Genomic DNA, 20,379 nt, shown 5'->3' on the forward strand with positions numbered 1-20,379 from the left:
GTCCAGTATGGGCGCCGCCATGTTGGGTGTGATGTCAGTCGAACTTCCGGTAACAGATAAACCAGACTGTGCAACCGAATCCGGAAAATTTTTAGTCCCACAAATATCAGATGATCGCTTTTCTGTAAGTTGAGCAACTGGTGTAGCAAATACTGGTTTATTCGGTGTAGAATGGCGAAGCCAGCGAATAGGCGAACCTTGCGCCAAAGCAGGTCCACTAAAAGTGGAGCCAAATGGATGGCGTATCGAATTACACGCATCCTCTGCCTGAATTTGCTGCGAGAAATGAACTCCAATATTTGAGCTAGCGTTGCTCAGTTGTGGCAATGCCACAGAAAAGGTGGGATCTGAACCACAATTGTTTGGCATTGAAGCCTCTGTGGGCACTTTAGTCAGCTGCTCTGAGGCAGCGTGCCCTGCCATGTTAACTAATGGCGCCAGCATCTCTTGGTCCGTCGCCGTCGATTTCTTCTCAGAACGTGAACTTGGTGAGTCCGAACGATGTTGAATTATAATATACTCCTGACTATCATCCATAATAAAGTAATAAAAATAACAGATGAAAATGTCCACAAATACGTAAAAAACAAAAAGAAATTGGATACACAACGCGGGTGGTCTTCTCTGAGCGAGCACTGAATTAACTTTGATGGGTAGTGGCGGGAAAACTTTTATTGTTTCTATGAATTAGTGGTCATTATCTGCGCATGCGCTGGATACTGCATATTTAGCTATGAATGTATGTAAGAGGACGAAGGATAATTGCCATATGCTATCTAAGTAATCATTTAAAATTTCACTATTTTCAAGTGTTCAACAACTGTTACTGTTAACCATGCAGGCCTCTAAGGGACCTCAAAAATTTAGGCGCCAGCTGGCGCCTTATCAATAAGATTTAGTCGCCAGTGCACATTTTTAGTCGCCAGGCAATTTTTTCTTTAAGGCGCCAACTTTAAAAAATTAATAGTAATCAATATAGAGACCCATGGTGTGATTAAAAACACATGACATGTCCATTGCTAAAAATAGTTTCCTCTTCTTTTAAATTTCTTTTTGCATTTTCATAAAAATTGTTTAAAATGTTAAAATTAATAGAATTCGACAATTGCTAAGTCAAATTAAAATGGTCGCCAATTTAGCGACTTATGAAATATTTTTAGGCGCCAATAAAAAATTTTAGGCACCATGGCAACTAAATTAGTCGCCAATTAGAGCCCTGTACACTATGGAAATAAATCACTGATCTGCTATTAGTTATATAGACCCTTGAAGTCTAGAAGGGTTTAAAGAAGGAGTTAAAGCAATTTTCTGAAGTTTCCAATCAGATAAAAGGTGTGAAAGAATTTGATGTAAGCTAAAAGAATGTGTTGTACAAACAAACAAAAAAAAAACAATTACAGAATTGATTACATTTTTCTTACCTGGTTTTGCATATAAAATTTGTATTTGGTCCAACTTGATTTTAAAGTTGTCATAAGCCCTGGACATCACATCCTCCACAGCTAATGTCTAGAAAACACAGCATAAAACAGAAATAAACATTATAAAACATTCACATCTCTGCATCAAATCAAAACTAAGTTAAGACATTAGGTACAGTAAAACTTATCTGGACACGAGTGGTTGGATTGGATATTCCGGATTAGACAACATTATAAACAACTGAATCCCAAAGGGACTCAATGTTTACATCATTATAGACTTGGGAAAAATTTCAGATTATACAACATCTGGATAAGACAAGTTTCACTATAGTTTATGAACATCATTGAAATAATTATTCCATATATTAGAAAATATATGCTGCAAGGACTAATGCATGATTGTTCTTTGGGTTAAATAAGCATACAGTGTTATATTGTAAATAATATACTGTTATCTTACAGCTAGTCTACACTTATAAACTAATCTCATTCTGTATGCAATGGAATTTCACACTACAACTCTCATGAAAATTGCTGGTGACATCTTTGCAACAAATTACAATCATGTCAAAATAAAATACTATTTATTAGGAATTAGGAGGAAAATTGGGAAAATATGTAAGACTTGAGTACCGTGGTAATATTTTTCATTACTACACCAATACCCCTTATCTACAGAAAAAAAGTCAGAAAAATTAAAGGATTACAGATTACCAGGAATAATAGGGAAATAAAGGTATACAGTAAAACTTGTTTAGTACGAACACGGATATAGCGAATTCACGGATATAACAAATTTTCCTTGGATCCCAGCTAAATAAATTTAACAAATTTCTTATACGGATATAACGAATTACGGATATAGCGAAGTATAGCGAAGTAATTTCACAGGTCCCAGTGACTTCGTTATAACCGAGTTTTACTGTATATACATGTATCTTTAGTTAAAAACTGAAAATCATGCAAAGAGGACATTAAAAAAAGTACCCAAAATAAGTTCTTACAAAGCAGTAGCTCTTAATGGTAGCTTTATTTAGCTTTGTAACAAAGTAACCTCTAACCCAACCCAACCCCCCCCCCTCAATACATCAGAATAATTAGGACTCTGACACACTAACTTCATCCTATAAGACTGTTGGTTTAACCTTCATGCAAATTTATCATTGTGACACTTATCCCATCCTAAACACAACTTAATTAAGTCCAAACTCCATCCTAACAACCATATCCCTGCAATATCCATTTTCATCCAAAACCATGTGAATCTCTATCCTCAACTCATATTTCTATGCATCTTCTCTAACGATACACCATATCAGCTTCCCAATGTCACCTTCTATCTGTAAACCAACCACTGTGACATTCATCACCTGTTTACTCCTTTAGACAGTAGACATATTTCATACAGTATCATTTTCATATCAACAGTTGTGAGGTCACAATGGTTTTGGGGTAAAATTGATGAAATCAAATGAAGTGGGTTAAATTCGCATATCAAAACTGTTTAAAACATGTTAAGGCTAGTATGTGTAAAACATGTGATAAAAAGAATATCCCTTTGGTTTGAGGTTGGATATGATTTTTATCCAACTTATTGTGTGTTTTCCATTCTCACACCAAGGCTTCTTGATAGAAAACACAGAACTTGTTGGATAAAAATCAAATCTAACCACAAACCATGAAAGATACTATATATATATCACTGTGGCCACGTATCATCACACTTAATCTATGACGGTTTCCACCCCTGTCTCTATCACTGGATCCTACTCTTACTATATATCTAAGTGAACCCTACTCTAACCTCACTACACATTAACCCCTAACCCCACCCCAACTATAACCCCATAATTCTGTCCCTTGTGAAACAAATCTGAGGAAAAGCTTGAAATCATAGAACATCATATTTCTGTTTAATTCAAATATGAAGAAAAATAACTTGAGAAATATTTCCATCCAAGAAGTATTTATAAAACTGAGGTTCCCATGTACCCAAAAGACTTGTCCAAAGGGAGAAAAAAAGTCATGAGAAAGATACTACACAGTGGATTCCAGTAATTATCTCTAGATTCTTAGGTGCCTCCTCATGAAGTCAAACACTGCAGCAATTTTATTCATGTTAAGAATTTGGAATAATTAAATTTTCTATAAAGAAAATTAAGTTATTTCTCTTTTCACTCAAATTTAGAAAAAGCCAATCATCTATTAGATATGCAATATACATCTAGATAATCCGTCTAATATACATCACTTGATACATCAGTGCTTTATCAATAAACTTATAAAAAAATTTGGAAAAATATTTTTAAAAAAATTTTCAGACAAGATTGAGTTAGTATTATAATTTTTGTCAGTAAAAAGAGAGATAACTCTTTTTTAAACAAGAGGCCCAGGGGCCACATCATTCACCTGAGCACTATGGCTAGGAAAAAGCAGAAATCACTTCAATCTTGAAAGGTTGAAAAGTTTAAATATAAAAGTGGTTGGGGGGGGGGGGGGGTCATGAATTGAACAAATTTGAATCTACATTATCTGAGGATGCTTCCATTTGAATATGACCAATCATGGCTTTGCTGTTCTTGAGTAGAAGATTTTTAAAGATTTAACCTATGTATTCCTATGTAAAACTTTGATCACCCATTGTGGCCCCACCAGACCCCCAGGGGTCATATTTGAACAAACTTGAATGTACACTATCTAAGAATGCTTCCATATAAATATGACCAATCATGGCTTTGCTATTCTTAACAAATAGGTTTTTTTTAAAGATTTTTACTATGTGTTCCAATGTAAAACTTTGATCACCCATTGTGGCCCCACCCGACCCCCGGGGGTCATGATTCAAACAAATTTGTATGTACACTATCTGAGGATGCTACCATATAAATATGACCAATCATGGCTTTGCTATTCTTAACAAATTTTTTTTTTTTTTTTTTTTTTTAGAATTTTTACTATGTGTTCCTATGTAAAACTTTGATCGCCCATTGTGGCCCCACCCGACCCCCAGGGGTCATGATTTGAACAAATTTGAATGTACACTATCTGAGGATGCTACCATATAAATATGACCAATCATGGCTTTGCTGTTCTTGAGAAGAAGATTTTTACTATGTGTTCCTATGTAAAACTTTGATCGCCCATTGTGGCCCCATCCGACCCCCGGGGGTCATGAGTTGAATAAATTTGAATGTACACTATCTGAGGATGCTTCCATGTAAATATGACCAATCATGGCTTTGCTGTTCTTGAGAAGAAGATTTTTAAAGATTTTTCCTATATATTCCTATGCAAAACTTTGATCGCCCATTGTGGCCCCACCCGACCCCCAGGGGTCATGATTTGAACAAACTTGAATCTACACTACCTGAGGATGCTACCAGGTAAATATGACCAATTATGGCTTTGCTGTTCTTGAGAAGAAGATTTTCAAAGATTTTCCTATATATTCCTATGTAAAACTTTGATCGCCCATTGTGGCCCCATCCTACCCCCGGGGGTCATGATTTGAACAAACTTGAATCTACACTACCTGAGGATGCTTCCAAGTAAATATGACCAATCATGGCTTTGCTGTTCTTGAGAAGAAGATTTTTTAAAGATTTTTCCTGTATATTTCCTATGTAAAACTTTGATCGCCCATTGCGGCCCCGCCCTACCCCCGGGGGTCATGATTTGAACAAACTTGAATCTACACTACCTGAGGATGCTTCCACATAAGTTTCATGTTTTCAAGCACAGTGGTTCTTGAGAAGAAGATTTTATAATGATGCCATTTATTTTTCACGAATTCTTAATTATCTCCCCTTGGAAGAAGGTGTGGCCCTTCATTTGAACAAACTTGAATCCCCTTTACCCAAGGATACTTTGTGGCAAGTTTGGTTGAAATTGGCCCAGTGGTTCTTGAGAAGAAGTCGAAAATGTGAAAAGTTTACAGATGGACAGACGGAGAGACGGACTACAGACAAAATGTGATCAGAAAAGCTCACTTGAGCCTTCGGCTCAGGTGAGCTAAAAAAAAAAAAAACTGCCTGAGGCATATGATTTTGAATTTATTGGCCTGAAAAACGTTTTTTTTTTCTGAAGATAATCAATAGTTTAAGCAATACGAACAAGTGTGCCTTTTATCTGACCAGTTAGAGATCTTTTTTAATGTAATATAATTGTTTACACATTAAGCCTACAGGCAGGAACCCACTGTTATAAGTAAATTGGTGTATTAAAACTACCATCTTTGGATCAAAGACTTTTTGTGCAGCTTTCCAACCCTTTTGCTAAATGAAAGTAAGAATCTATCATTTATACTGATAGTAGGTAAACAATCATTTAATAATTACAATGACTGGTTTAAATAAGAACACACAATCAATCCTTCTCTTCAATAAATTATCTTCTTAATTCTCCACATTTGGACAAAAATGTGCTTATTTCCTCACTGTAAATCCTTTCTACAGATTAAAACTAACTGCTTCAACAGATAGATGGAGTCATTTTCTCTCAGTGCATATTGTTACTTAATAAATATTTCAAGTCACTGTTAATATTGTTACAGTACTAATTAATACTTCAAATAATTGTACTGTTACTATAATAAATATTTCAAGTTACTGTAATAGTTACTATAAATACCTTGCTGTCCCCAACTTTATTTTTCTCACTATTGACCTTCAAATTTCCAAGGTCAAGGACCAGAATATTAACAGCACCCCTAAAAAAAAGACAAAAATAGATCTGTATTTCTAAGTCTCTCTGGGATTTGAATTTAAAACAAGTCATTGAAACAAGAAATGTTTATAAAACAATAAATTTCCCTTTACCACATCTTTAATAAAACATTAATTATCAGGCAAAGCCAATCTTGTATAAACTTGATAACTGCCAAGAAAAGGATGTTCAAAGGGATATTTCTATGTTTCCTTGAGCTATACATAAAACTTTATAAAAATTTGAAAATCAATTTAATTAATAATGAGTAGCTTACTTTTTATAATATCCACCATGAGGAATAATGACATGCGACGGTTTGAGATCCACGCGTATGTCTGTATACTTGTGTTGCTCTATTGCGTGTTTCAGTCCTGAAGCAGACTGTTCCTTAATGTCCTCAAACTTAGCCATAGCAGCTCTCGACAACCTGGGGAAAATGTCAAAGTTCATTAACAATACAATCTGTTTGATTTGATTTCATACCAAGATGCCTTCAGACATGGTCATTTCAGCTTGTGACAATCTTGGGGGAGGGATGTTTAGGTTAGTTACAGTAAAAAACATAATTATAGCAAACAATTCAATGAAATTTAATTTTGACTATTTACTGTTGACGTGAAATTTCACTTTGCCTATTTACATACTGTTTGAGATATACTTCCTTGGGAGGTTTGAAAAAGTCAGCCATGTTGTTGATAGAAATCTGTAAAAAATATGTCAATATAGCATAATTATGTCTATATATCATATGTCAATATATCACATGTCTATAGGTCATATGTCAATATATCATGTCTATATATCATATGCCAATATATCATATGTCAATATATCGTATGATGGAGGATTACTTCCACACTAATTGACTGAAATCCAATATAATCATGACAAGAGGCCCATGGGCCAGATCGCTCACCTGAGCACATTGGCTAGGCAAAAGCACAAATCAGTTCAGTATTGAAAAGATTACCTGGGGTTTGGGGGGGAGGGGGGGGGGGGGGGCTTGAATTTTAAACTACCTGATGATGCTTCCATGTCAATATAACAAATGGCTTTATTGTACTTGTAAAGATTTTAAAAAAATTTTCCCATATATTCCTTTGTAAAAATTTGATCCTCCATTGTGGCTCCTCCCTCTCTCAGGGGTCATCATTTGAACTTGAATCTACACTACCTGAGGATGCTTCCATATCAATATGACTAAACATAGCTTTCCTGTACTTGAGAAGAAATATTTTCTCTATATGTTCTTATGTAAAACTTTCGATCCCCCAATGGGCCCCATCCAACCCCTGGGGGTCATCATTTGAACAAAATTGAATCTACACTACCTGAGGATGCTTCCATATCAAAATGACTAATCATGGTTTGCAGTTCTTCAGAAGAAGATATTTCCCTATATATTTCTACTTAAGACTTTGATCCTCCATTGTGGCCCCGTCCTACCCACGGGGGTCATGATTTGAACAAAATAGAATCTACACTACCTGAGGATGCTTCCATATAAATATGATCAATCAGGGCTTTGCTGTTTCTGAGAAGAAGATTTTTAAAATTTTTCCTATACATTTCTATGCAAAACCTTGATCCTCCATTGTGGCCCCGCCCTACCCCCGGGGGTCATGATTTGAATAAATTTGAATCTACACTACCTGTGGATGTTTCCATATAAATATGAACAATCTGGGCTTTGCTGTTCCTGGGAAGAAGATTTTTCCTATATATTTCTATGTACAACTTTGATAGTCCATTGCAGCCCTGCCCTACCCCTGGTGGTCATGATTTGAACAAACTTGAATCTACACTACCTGAGAACGCTTCCATATAAATATGACTCATCATGGCTTTGCTTTTCTTGAGAAGAAGATTTTTAAAGATTTTTCCTATATATTATTTCTATATAAAACTTTGATCCTCCATTGTGGCCCCGCCCTACCCCTGGGGGTCATGATTTGAACAAACTTGAATCTACACTACCTGAGGACGCTTCCATATAAATATGACTCATCATGACTTTGTGGTTCTTGATAAGAAGATTTTTAAAGATTTTTCCTATATATTTCTATGTAAAACTTTGATCCTCCATTGTGGCCACGCCCTACCCTCGGGGGTCATAGTTTGTACAAATTTGAATCTACACTACCTGAGGATGCTTCCATATAAATATGACTCATCATGGCTTTGCTGTTCTTGAGAAGAAGACTTTTAAAGATTTTTCCTAAATATTTCTATGTAAAACTTTGATCCTCCATTGTGGCCCCGCCCTACCCCTGGGGGTCATGATTTGAATAAATTTGAATCTACACTACCTGTGGATGTTTCCATATAAATATTACTCATCATGACTTTGCTGTTCTTGAGAAGAAGATTTTTAAAGATTTTTCCTATAAATTTCTATGTAAAACTTTGATCCTCCATTGTGGCCCCGCCCTACCCCCGGGGGTCATTGTTTGAACAAACTTGATTCTACACTTCCTGATGATGCTCCCATATAAATATGACCCATCATGGCTTTGCTGTTCTTGAGAAGAAGATTTTTAAAGATTTTTCCTATATATTTCTATGTAAAACTTTGATCCTCCATTGTGGCCCCGCCCTACCCCCGGGGGTCGTGATTTGAACAAACTTGAATGTACACTACTTGAGGATGCTTCCACAAGAGTTTCATCTTTCCTGGCCGTATGGTTCTTGAGAAGAAGATTTTTAAATGTTGCCATTATTTTTTCACTAATTCCTAATTATCTCCCCTTGAAAGAGGGCGTGGCCCTTCATTTGAACAAACTTGAATCCCCTTTACCCAAGGATACTCTGTGGCAAGTTTGGTTGAAATTGGCCCAGTGGTTCTTGAGAAGAAGTCGAAAATGTGAAAAGTTTACAGACAGACAGACAGACAGACAGACGGACAGACAGACAGACGGACAGACAGACGGACGCCGGACAAAATGTGATCAGAAAAGCTCACTTGAGCTTTCAGCTCAGGTGAGCTAAAAAACTGTTCACCTTACACCATACTGACAAACATTACTCAAATGCACAGCAAAGACATTGCATGATATTACATTATAATTATCCTTCAGAATAATAATCTGATTGATCACATGCAGGGAGACAATTCAAAATGTCTCCCTCATGTGCAGGGTGAAAGCTAGTATAAATAAAATATTATGGATTGTTTAGTAAGGAGACCTCACAAATTATCATGTCTGAGTAGTTGTTATTGCCTTCAGATGCAAGTGACCTCAGATGACAAAAGTACTCAGATCAGCTGATAATTTGTGATGTCCCCCTACTAAATACATGTAGTCCATAATTGTATATTATATATTGAAAAATCATTATAAAAGGGAGATTAAAAAAACAAAACTAAACTCACTGCATCATAGACAATCTGTAGAGGTCGCGCCTCGAGGATGACCCTGGTGTCACAGCTACGGTCCAGAGGATTCGTCTCAAAATTAAAGTTCAACAACGAGTACACGACCTTTTTCTCCTCATTCAAGGACACCACTATTTTGGGTGTGGCGCCACCTTGTGGAGAACCGGCCACTATGAACCTATCTATCTTTCCTTCCACCCTGTAAATCAATGTAAGTTCAATGTCTTGTAAAATACTTTAATTACTTTTGATACAGCACTATTGGCTGACCTTTGACCTATACATGCATTACTTAGTTTAAGTAGAGAACTTTTGGTACATACTGAACAGCACTATCGGCTGGCCTTTGACCTACACAGGCATACACATCTTTCAACTGCAGTTTAAGAATCTGTGGCTCTCTGAAATTCAGTCATTAAACCAGATCAATAAAAATTCTTCTTTATACATGGACTGCACACAATTACTGCTAGAAAAATATAGTCTACATGGTTAGTGTTTTATTCAAATCGGACAAAAATAACAGAATCATTTACATTTAACTTATTTCAATATTACTTTTATAATTTTGACTCGTGGGATTATTCTATTTTTAGAAACAATGGCAATATTTTTTGAAATGAAGAATAGGTACAAAGGTTTTTTTTAAAAGCTCTTTAATGATTCTGACATGAACCCCTTACTTCTTCGACTCATCGTTGAGGGTCACAGAAAGACCACTTAGTTTGGTGACCAACCTCACAGCTACATACTGAAAAATAAAAATTATAAGATAAATGTTTTCCAAAACATACAGTAATAACTTTCATTTATTTCGTACTTTATATCTCATCAGAGTTTTTTTTTTTAATAAGATCACACCCACCTCTCTGAGTAAGGTTATTTATTTTGTTCTTTACCAATTATCAAATGATTTTTGGGGGGGGGGGGATAGAATCACATCCACCTCTCTGCCTGGGTAAGATTATTTATTTCGTTCTTTACCAATTATCAACATGATTTTTATTTGGGGGGGGGGGGGAGATAGAATCACACCCATCTCTCAGTGTAAGATTATTTATTTTGTTCTTAACCAATTATCAGATGATTTTTTTTGGGGGGGGGATAGAATCACACCCACCTCTCTGGGAAAGGTTGGATCCACCTCATTTTCTTGGTAACCAATCGCTTCGTAAAGTTTGGCCTTCTCTTTCTCATTAAATTGGTCTTGAAATTGTTCCTCTAAAAAAATATAAGGATATCATTTAAAGCAATTATTCATATAGCAAACACTTTTAATAAGAAAATTTATGTTCTACTGTTTATTAATAGTTATAAATCGATAGTTTTAAAAATAAATCATTACAAAAGTGTAATTAATGCATTTCCGTGGTATAATGAATATAAAATCTCAAATATATTGATCAACAGTCTATACTGAATGAGTTTTAATGATGATCTATTTATAGTAACATTTATTGATGGTCTTTTTACAGTAACCTTTATTGATGATCTATTTTCAATAACCTTTATTGATGATCTATTTATAGTAACATTTATTGATAATCCATTTATAGTAACACTACTATATTATTCTATTTATAGATATACTGACTTATGTCCTTTTCCTCCTTGTCTTCCTTCTTTTTCTTTTTTCCTCCAAAAAATCCCCCGAACCATCCCCCCGATTTCTCCTCCGCTTTCTTGGCCCCGAGCTTGGCTGCCTGTTGAGACATTGATCATTGATTGAGGCAATAACATTCATTAAGTCAATTCATTGAAATAATACATACAGTTACTGCAAAATCACAAATTTTTGTGGGAATTTGATTCTTTCTTGTTTTCATGGTATGAAGACACTCAGGATTTACATGTCGTATGTCCTCCATGAAATGTTAAAAAATTTCAAACTACAATACATGTTCACTACTTCAACCAAGAAATCAATCCTTCCTCAAATCACGACTATTTGATCTCATGAAAATGATTTTATTTTTAGAAATTTTTATGAGGGTAAAGCTTCTAACATAAACATCCTGCCCAGTGGTTCTGGAGAAGAAGATGAAATTGTAAAAAGTTAAGGATGACTACGACAACAACCACAACAGACAAAGGACTAATTTTGATCAGAAAAGCTCACTAGAGCCTTTGGCTTGAATAAACAATTAAGTGATGGATGTATCTGTCTAATTTTTTGTGACAGATTCTTAAGAATTATCTCACCTCCACTTCGGCCTGTCCCCTCATCAGGGTGATCGAAAACACGTCTAAAAACTTCTCATACTCCTGGTAAACACAAAATAATTTGTATTAAATCTTGTCCTCTGATGGAGAGACCTACACTTACTGAAAAGTTACAAATATACTTCTCATAAGTGTAAAATGTTAGTATGGTAAGTTAAACAGAGACAGTAATTAGACTTTGAGTTAATACAATTCTTCAGCATTATCAGAACAACAAATGAATCAATAATTTTCAGGATAAATTCTCTTTTATTCCACAAAATATAATGATTATATGCAAATAAAAAACATTAAAAATATTCAAAACTTATAAAATTTTTTTGAAAAATTTAATCTCTCTCTCTCCCTTCTTAGTGCTTTAATATGTACAGTCACGTACCTCAATATCTTTTTGTACATCCTTTGGTACACTTTTAGGATTGGATAACTTCTTTGTGTAGGCGTCTCGATACTTCTTCATCGTGACACGGTGTTTCATGATGTGGTCCCAGGAAAACATGCGGCGCCGTCTACGAACTTTCTCTTCCAGAACGCTGTCCCGGGCAAAGTGCCACCTATCATTAAACAATTCTTTTTATAGGCACACAATCAATTAAATTTATGGCAAAGTAGCTGTTATATGCATGCAAGAAACAACAGTTGCAAGCAACCCTAGCTTGAGATTATTCTATAGAAGCAAATCGGTAAAAACTTTTTAAAAATTTTAAACAAGGGGCCCAGGGTCCACATTGCTCACCTGAGCACTACGGCTAGGAAAAAGCAGAATCAGTTCAGTCTTGAAAGGTTGAAAAGTTTAAATATAAAAGTGGTTCGGGGGAGGGGGGGGATGAATTGTACAAATTTGAATCTACATTACCTGAGGATGCTTCCACTTAAATATGACCAATCATGGCTTTGGTTCTTGAGTAGAAGATTTTTCCTATGTATTCCTAGTATGTAAAATTTTGATCACCCATTGTGGCCCCACCCGACCTCAAAGGGTCATGTTTGAACAAACTTGAATCTACACTATCTAAGAATGCTTCCATATAAATATGACCAATCATGGCTTTGCTGTTCTAAAGAAATATTTTTTTTTAAAGATTTTTACTACATATTCCTATGTAAAACTTTGATCGCCCATTGTGGCCCCACCCGACCCCCGGGGATCATGATATGAACAAACTTGAATCTACACTACCTGAGGATGCTTCCATGTAAATATGACCAATCATGGCTTTGCTGTTCTTGCGAAGAAAATTTCAAAAGATTTTTCCTATACATTCCTATGTAAAACTTTGATCGCCCACTGTGGCCCAACCCGACCCCCGGGGGTCATGATTTGAATAAACTTGAATCTACACTACCTGAGGATGCTACCGTATAAATATGACCAATAATGGCTTTACTGTTCTTGAGAAGATGATTTTTAAAGATTTTTCCTATACATTCCTATGTAAAACTTTGATCGCCCATTGTGGCCCCACCCGACCCCCGGGGGTCATGATTTGAACAAACTTGAATGTACACTATCTGAGGATGCTTCCATGTAAATATGACTAATCATGGCTTTACTGTTCTTGAGAAGAAGATTTTTAAACATTTTTCCTATATATTCCTAAGTAAAAATTTGTTCGCCCATTGTGGCCCCATCCGACCCCTAGGGGTAATGATTTGAAAAAAATTTGAATCTACACTACCTGAGGATGCTTCCACATAAGTTTCATATTTTCAAGCACAGTGGTTCTTGAGAAGATGATTTTTTAATGATGCCATTAATTTTTCACGAATTCATAATTATCTCCCCTTGGAAGAAGTCGTGGCTCTTCATTTGAACAAACTTGAATTCCCTTTACCCAAGGATACTTTGTGGCAAGTTTGGTTGAAATTGGCCCAGTGGTTCTGGAGAAGAAGTCGTAAATGTGAAAAGTTTACAGACGGACAGACAGACGGACTACAGACAAAATGTGATCAGAAAAGCTCACTTGAGCCTTCAGCTCAGGTGAGCTAAAAAAGGAAATCCTTATCAATAATTTATTGGTCACAGACTGATCTTCTAGTTTTCTTTATTGAAGAAAAAATTGTCATGTAGAGCGTAAAGAGTTGGTGTACAGTATCCTCTGATATTTCCTGATGACGGTGTTCTTCAGAGTGTAGATTACTGAAGACCTCTATACATACCAGGCTTTAGTATTTTTATGGAGTGGGACGTTAGGGCGGTATTTCCCATATACACTCATCAGATACATACTGATGATCTTTATACGTACCAGGTTTTAGCATTTTTATGGAGTGGGACGTTAGGGCGGTATTTCCTATATACACCCGCCAGATACATACTGATGATTTTTATGTGTACCAGGTCTTAGCATTTTGATGGAGTGGGACGTTTGAGCAGTATTTCCTATATCATGTATATACGTACCAGGTTTTAGCATTTTTATGGAGTGGGACGTTGGGACGGTATTTCCTATATACACTCATTAGATACATCCTCTCAGCCGACTCCAGCATCTCCAGGACATCATTATACTGAAAAACACAATACACAAAGTCTTGTAACATAACGATGAGAAGGAGTTATATTCAAACTTTTTCTCAAAACAAGCATCAAGTAAGGACAGTCTAAAGTCAATATTTAGAATTCAATTATCTTGATTTTCATGTATAATAACAAAATTTGCAAGTTTGTAATACTCAGATACAAACATAAAGAAAAAGTTATTCTAATTTCAAAATTTTGAATTCAGTCTATTCTTACTTTATAATCTTGAGATGATAAAACATTAATAAATGTGAAATACTCCCATTCCCCATGGATCCACCACCTAAACTTATGAAATCTTGTAAATTATTAAAACAAACATACCTGTCTTTTGGACAGTCCAACTCCGATCTCATCAAACACTACAGTAAGGAAGGCCTTAGGGGAGGAAAAGTTGTTCAACTCTGGCTTCATGTTCAGTTTGAGGTGAGCCACAGAAGAGATTGGCTTGATTACTGAAATAATAATTAAAGTACTGAGAGGACTGGAATGATTGCTGAATTATAGAGTACTGAAAGGGCTGAAATGATTATGTAATCTGCCTGGCATTGGATCCATTTACAAGACTGTAGAGATAAGTATTGCCTATAGCAATGAATCAAAAAAAGAAACTTTCAGCATGTAGCAGTTTGTATTCCTAATATAAAGTTGAAGGCTTTGCAATGGTTAATTTTATGGATTTGCAGAATGTTCTTTATTTACAAAAGTGTATGGTAGCCTATGTACAATGTATTAAATGATTCTCACAGAACTGATGTGTTGTCGCCTTCTCCTTTCCAGGAATCTCCCTCCCAAGCTTCTCCTGAAATCAGAACAAAACAAATTCTTTTCATATCACTTACCACAAATAACCGTAAACCAGATATCATTTGCATCAACTTAGTACAATTATCTCAGATATTACTTGCACCTGAATAAGAGTTGGTTTCCCATTACTGACATTAACTCACCAGTAGCCGTTCATTACTGAGGGATGAGTACAGTTCTGTGTTACTATTCCAATACACCGCCAGGGAATCTAACTTAACCAGCTGTAAAAAACAGAACAATGATGTAAATAATGGAAAATTCAGATTAAACAAGAGGCCCCACAAGCCTTGAAAATCACCTGAGTAACACATATTTTTCAAGAAATTAAAGGACCAACTTTGTTCACCTTGCACTGAAACCATGAGAAATGTACAGTTTGGTATAGACTCTCAAAAATCAATATTCTGAGTCAGGTGAGCTGAGTCACATAATGCCTTGACTCAAATGAGCTGAGTCACATTATATCTTGACTCTGGTGAGCTGAGTAATATGATGCCTTCACTAATGTAAGCTGTGTCACAGTGCCTTGGCTTAAGCGAGCTGAGTCCCACAGTACCTTGAATCAGTTGATCGAGGAACACAGTAACACAATGCTTTGGCTCAGGTGAACTGAGTAACACATGAGCTTACGTGAGCTAAAAATTTTTAAATTACCTTGAAGATTTGGTTGACTGCTTCTTTCACAACACAAGGTTTCCAATTCTCATCTGTTGTCTAGAAGTAAAACAAAACAATGAGTGACCATCAGATACCCAGCTTCTGATACTAGACCACTAATTTATTATTTTGTATTGAATCTGATTAGGTTTTGATTTTGTTTGCTTGCCTTTTTTAAACTTGACTGACCCATCTTGCTTCATTGTTCAATTATTATATCATGTTTTTTTAAGTGAACAGACAGTCTCTATAATCAGGTTAAAATAAAGTCAAAATGAAGTTCTCATGAATGATAATTGATTTGCAATTCTTCATTACCCCCTCCCAACACACATCTTACTACCACACCCCTTCAAACTCCTTATGATACTTGGAATAGTAAGACTGCCATGATAATCCCAATAGAGGATGATCCGGATATGTGTATGAGTCATCATGTCACACATAATCACGATTTCCATTAGTTCTTACTACTCAACCCCTCACACTCACATAAATACCTTCCTTCTGCAACATTTCATTTCAATTCAAAATTCCTTATCATACCTGGAACAGTAAATCAGCCATGCTAATCCCAATAGAGAAAGGATGATCCGGATTTGTGTACGAGTCCTCGTAACGTATGTGTATGTTACTGATCTGGATCTGTAAATTTTTTATGATCTGGGCGGCCATTTTCTCGGCAAAGGAATCCTTCTTAGGTTCCTTCTCTTTACCTGATTGTGATCAAAAGGTGAAAATTTATGACAACTGAAGTTATATGCAAGTAAATAACATTGGTTTCTGTGATAGCAACTTTCACTTTCATTTTAAATCAGATCCATCAACACAAAACGGGGAATCAAAATCGACACTGACCTTGCTCGAGTGCTGCCTTCTTCGCCTCCTCAATCTGCTGTAGTTTCTTCTGCTTGGTCTCCTGTTTAGCTTTCTCTTCCTTCTCTGCATCATACTTGATTGCTACAGAAAAAAATAAATTACTAACAGTATTAAAGGCATTTATTTCTTTAATTAGTTTTTAACAGACACCTTAGAACTGGCACAGACCATGGAATCTGACTGTCTAATGAAAACTTTATGTCAACACCTTTAAATATAGATCCCAGTCTGTCTGGATCAGAGACCCTCAACTGATGAGATAATTTAAAGTTTTAAAGCACAGGAAGTATTACTTTAAAACTACATTGCATTTATTTGATCTATCTAAAGAAAAACAAGAGGCCCAAGGGTTCTGATAATTGTCCAACCCATCACTTCAATTTGACGCATCTAAGTATCCTGTATATTAAGATAACACCTTGAAATTCCAAACGTAGGTCATCATGACCTACATTTTGGCTAAAACACTCTGAAAACCCAAGCTGCATCAACTGACAAAGTTTTATGAGTCTAAAGCCCCTTACTATCTTAAATATTCAAATATAGCCATGAGATTCTAAAAGTTGGTTACAGTGACCTACTTTTTGGTAAAGATACTCCAAGACCCAAAAATGCCTCAACTGACAAAGTTTGATGATTTTAAATCCCTTATTATTTAAATATTTAGATATTGCCTTGAAATTCTCAAAGTAGATTCAAAATACATCAACTGACTAAGTTTGATAATTCAAAGCCAATTAGTATCTCAAATAATTAAACATAGCTGTAAAACTTCAAAACGTCATGGTTACCTACTTTTCAGTTGACACACTCCGAGAACCCAAGATGCATCAACTGACAAAGTTTGAGGATTCTAAGCAAATTAGTATCTTAAATATTAAAATATCACTGTAAAATTCCAAAAGTAGGTCACGGTGACCAACCCTTCAGTTGACTAACTCTGAGGACACAAGATGCATCAACTGACAAAGTTTGATGATTCTAAACCAATCAGAACCTTAAATATTTAAATATAACCATAAAGTTTCAAAAGTAGGTCAATGTGACCTACTTTTCAGTTGCTGTTCTCCAAGGGCCAGTGAGTACCAGAAATATTTAAATGTAGCCATAAAATTTCAAAATTAGGTCACAGTCACACCTACTTTTCAGTTGACATTCTTCGAGCACTTAAGATGCATCGACTGACAAAGTTTGATGATCATAGGCCTTAAAGTGTTCAAAACAAATTTAAAAAGAATACCTTCAAAATTCAAAAAGTAGGTAACTGTGACCTACATTTTGATAAATATGTTTTAAGGCCCCAAGATGCATCAGCCTACAAGGCTTGATGATTTTTAACCTCTCAGTATCTGAAATAATGACCTTAAAAGTTTTGAAAAGGATTAGTCATAAAATTCAATATGTATGTCATGGTGACCTACTTTTCACTTGACATAATTTAAGGACACAAGATGCATCAATGACAAAGTTTGATGATTCTAAGCCAATTATAACCTTAAAAATTTAAATATAACCATAAACTTTCAAAAGTAGGTCAATGATCGTAGGCCTTAAAGTGTCCAAAATATGCCTCTAAATCAATTTGAAAATAAATGCATGCAAAATTCAAAAAGTAGGTCACCTTGACCTACTTTTGAGTCGACATGATAGGTCCTAAGATGCATCAACTGACAAGATTTGATGATCCTAGTCCTTATAGTAAGCAAAATATCAACATTTTAATAAAATGTAATTTTTGGTCAACTTTGAAGTGACCTTGAGACCACACCCTTGGCCCCAGGGTGATGCCTTGAATAATTTTTCATCTTCAACATATCCTCGTCCTTGTGTGTAAGTTTGGTGATGATCAGCCCAGTGGTTCTTGAGAAGAAGATTTTTTAGCAACCAGTACTTTTGGTCTTATTTTCCTAATTATCTCCCCTTGTTTAAGGGTCACATCCCTAGTTTTAGTATAAACAGCAGCCCTTGGACCAAGGATACTCTGTGACAAATTTGACAAAAATTGGCAAAGGGTTCTTGATATATGGCCCACATTCTAAAAAGTTTACGCACAAATGGCCATAGCATTAGCTTTTTGAGCCTTTGGTTCACATGAGCTAAAAATTGACTCTGTGTGCTTGAGAAAATGTCAATGTATTGAAAGAAAAACAAATTACTGTCTCCATAAAGAGGAAAAAATATAATACATGTATCTATCATTACGGAGAACAAAGGCAAACAATCGACAGCGCATCATGGTTACATTAAAATGCTTATAAGACCCCCCACCCCCCCCCCAATAACTGTAATCGCTTTCTTCGGGCATTGGATATAACAAATTATTAATGTATTTTTTGGAAACAAAATTACTACATCTCTGTATACCTGTATACAGTAGAATTACCTACCAACATTGGGGACAGCGAGGGCATACAGTCCATCAATTGTTGCGACCACTGCTTCTGTGTACAGGTTTTTCCATGGAATTTTCAAAGTTAGCTTCCCTAAAATACAAAGAAAATTTTTAAAGTTCAATTCAATTTCCTTGTACAGTACCAAGGACAGCTGTTGAGAATACAACAATAATCAATGATAATCTTAATAAGGACATATATATATATGCAACATACATGTAGTTTTGAACTTTTTCTTATTTCCTGAAATTGAAGAGTTCCAAAAGATATATGCAAACTCTTATAATGCTGCACATGTCTTCAAAAACAATTTCTTAGAAAATTTAGGCCCAAACTATAATTATGTTTGATCATTTTTGTATGTTTTTTATTGAAAATATAGATTTTTCATATTTATTTCATAATCTTTTCAAAACCCCTTGAAATGTATGCTAAGATTTTTTTGTCTTAGAACATTTAATGATAATAAGTTCTATGAAATTTTGAATTCATAATATCTTGAACAAGAGGCCACTGGGCCACAACGCTCACCTGAATAACTTTGGCCCTGCTGTTCTTCACCTGAGTCCCCCTTTGTAATTCCTATTGTGGTTCCGCCCTACCCCCCGGAGTCATGATTTAAACAATTTAAAATCTACACTACCCAAGGATGCTTCCACCTACGTTTCAGCTTTTCTGGCCCAGTGGTTCTTGAGAAGAAGATTTTTTCTATATATTTCAATGTAAAACTTGGATTCCCTATTGTGGCCCTGCCCTTCCCCTGGGGGTCATGATTTGAACAATTTCAAATCTACACTACCCCAGGATGCTTCCACATAAGTTTTAGCTTTTTTGGCACAGTGGTTCAGGAGAAGAAGATTTTTAAAGACATTTACTACCAGTAAATACCACCTACTTGTAAGGTACATTGTGTATGTACCTTATTAACCAAAGATTTTTTGTACCAGAATAGAAAAAAAAAATTATATATACCTACCACCACAATATTACCCAGAAAAAATAAGAAGTTCAGGTGAGTTACACAGTAAAACATGCTTATAAAGAAGTACCAGGGATGGGTGATTTAATCGCTTTGTTATAAATGTTATTTGTTACATCCGTTATGTTAAAAATAAATTTTTAAGTCACAAAACACTTCGCTGTAAGCATCAATTCATTGTAAGCATTTTTGCTATCAGTTTGCTTTACTGTACATAGATACAAGTTCATTTACCTATATGCCCTGCTTTGATCTTGACTGGTAGATCCAAGTCATCCTAAAAAAAATACAAAATGCTCAATTCATTGCTGATTAATTAATAAACGAATCATTAATTTAGTGTCTCTAATGTGTTTGAGGCTTATGTGTTTGAGGCAGCTAGGATGCCAATATTTGTTACTGGTTGT

At 35.4% G+C, this 20,379-nt stretch overlaps 1 protein-coding gene across 1 annotated transcript in view; it reads right to left on the reverse strand.

The window, feature by feature from the left end:
- LOC133199121 (intermembrane lipid transfer protein VPS13A-like) overlaps positions 1 to 20,379 on the reverse strand; it is a 131,655-nt gene that overhangs the window by 105,502 nt on the left and 5,774 nt on the right. The window contains exons 3-22 of the mRNA XM_061334995.1: positions 20,207 to 20,249; positions 18,988 to 19,083; positions 16,580 to 16,681; positions 16,268 to 16,437; positions 15,719 to 15,778; positions 15,205 to 15,285; positions 15,002 to 15,056; positions 14,579 to 14,709; positions 14,135 to 14,241; positions 12,110 to 12,284; positions 11,710 to 11,772; positions 11,102 to 11,210; positions 10,628 to 10,728; positions 10,191 to 10,258; positions 9,831 to 9,908; positions 9,505 to 9,706; positions 6,776 to 6,834; positions 6,406 to 6,558; positions 6,054 to 6,132; positions 1,422 to 1,509 (exon numbers count right to left, since the gene is read on the reverse strand). Coding sequence (XP_061190979.1) covers positions 1,422 to 1,509; positions 6,054 to 6,132; positions 6,406 to 6,558; positions 6,776 to 6,834; positions 9,505 to 9,706; positions 9,831 to 9,908; positions 10,191 to 10,258; positions 10,628 to 10,728; positions 11,102 to 11,210; positions 11,710 to 11,772; positions 12,110 to 12,284; positions 14,135 to 14,241; positions 14,579 to 14,709; positions 15,002 to 15,056; positions 15,205 to 15,285; positions 15,719 to 15,778; positions 16,268 to 16,437; positions 16,580 to 16,681; positions 18,988 to 19,083; positions 20,207 to 20,249 — 2,020 coding nt within the window. The remainder of the gene's footprint in view (positions 1 to 1,421; positions 1,510 to 6,053; positions 6,133 to 6,405; positions 6,559 to 6,775; positions 6,835 to 9,504; positions 9,707 to 9,830; positions 9,909 to 10,190; positions 10,259 to 10,627; positions 10,729 to 11,101; positions 11,211 to 11,709; positions 11,773 to 12,109; positions 12,285 to 14,134; positions 14,242 to 14,578; positions 14,710 to 15,001; positions 15,057 to 15,204; positions 15,286 to 15,718; positions 15,779 to 16,267; positions 16,438 to 16,579; positions 16,682 to 18,987; positions 19,084 to 20,206; positions 20,250 to 20,379) is intronic.

The sequence above is a fragment of the Saccostrea echinata genome, unplaced genomic scaffold (genome assembly GCF_033153115.1).
Source record: "Saccostrea echinata isolate AGI-Se365-2 ecotype Australia unplaced genomic scaffold, CSIRO_AGI_Sech_v1 ptg000033l, whole genome shotgun sequence".
Taxonomy (NCBI): Eukaryota; Metazoa; Mollusca; class Bivalvia; order Ostreida; family Ostreidae; genus Saccostrea; species Saccostrea echinata.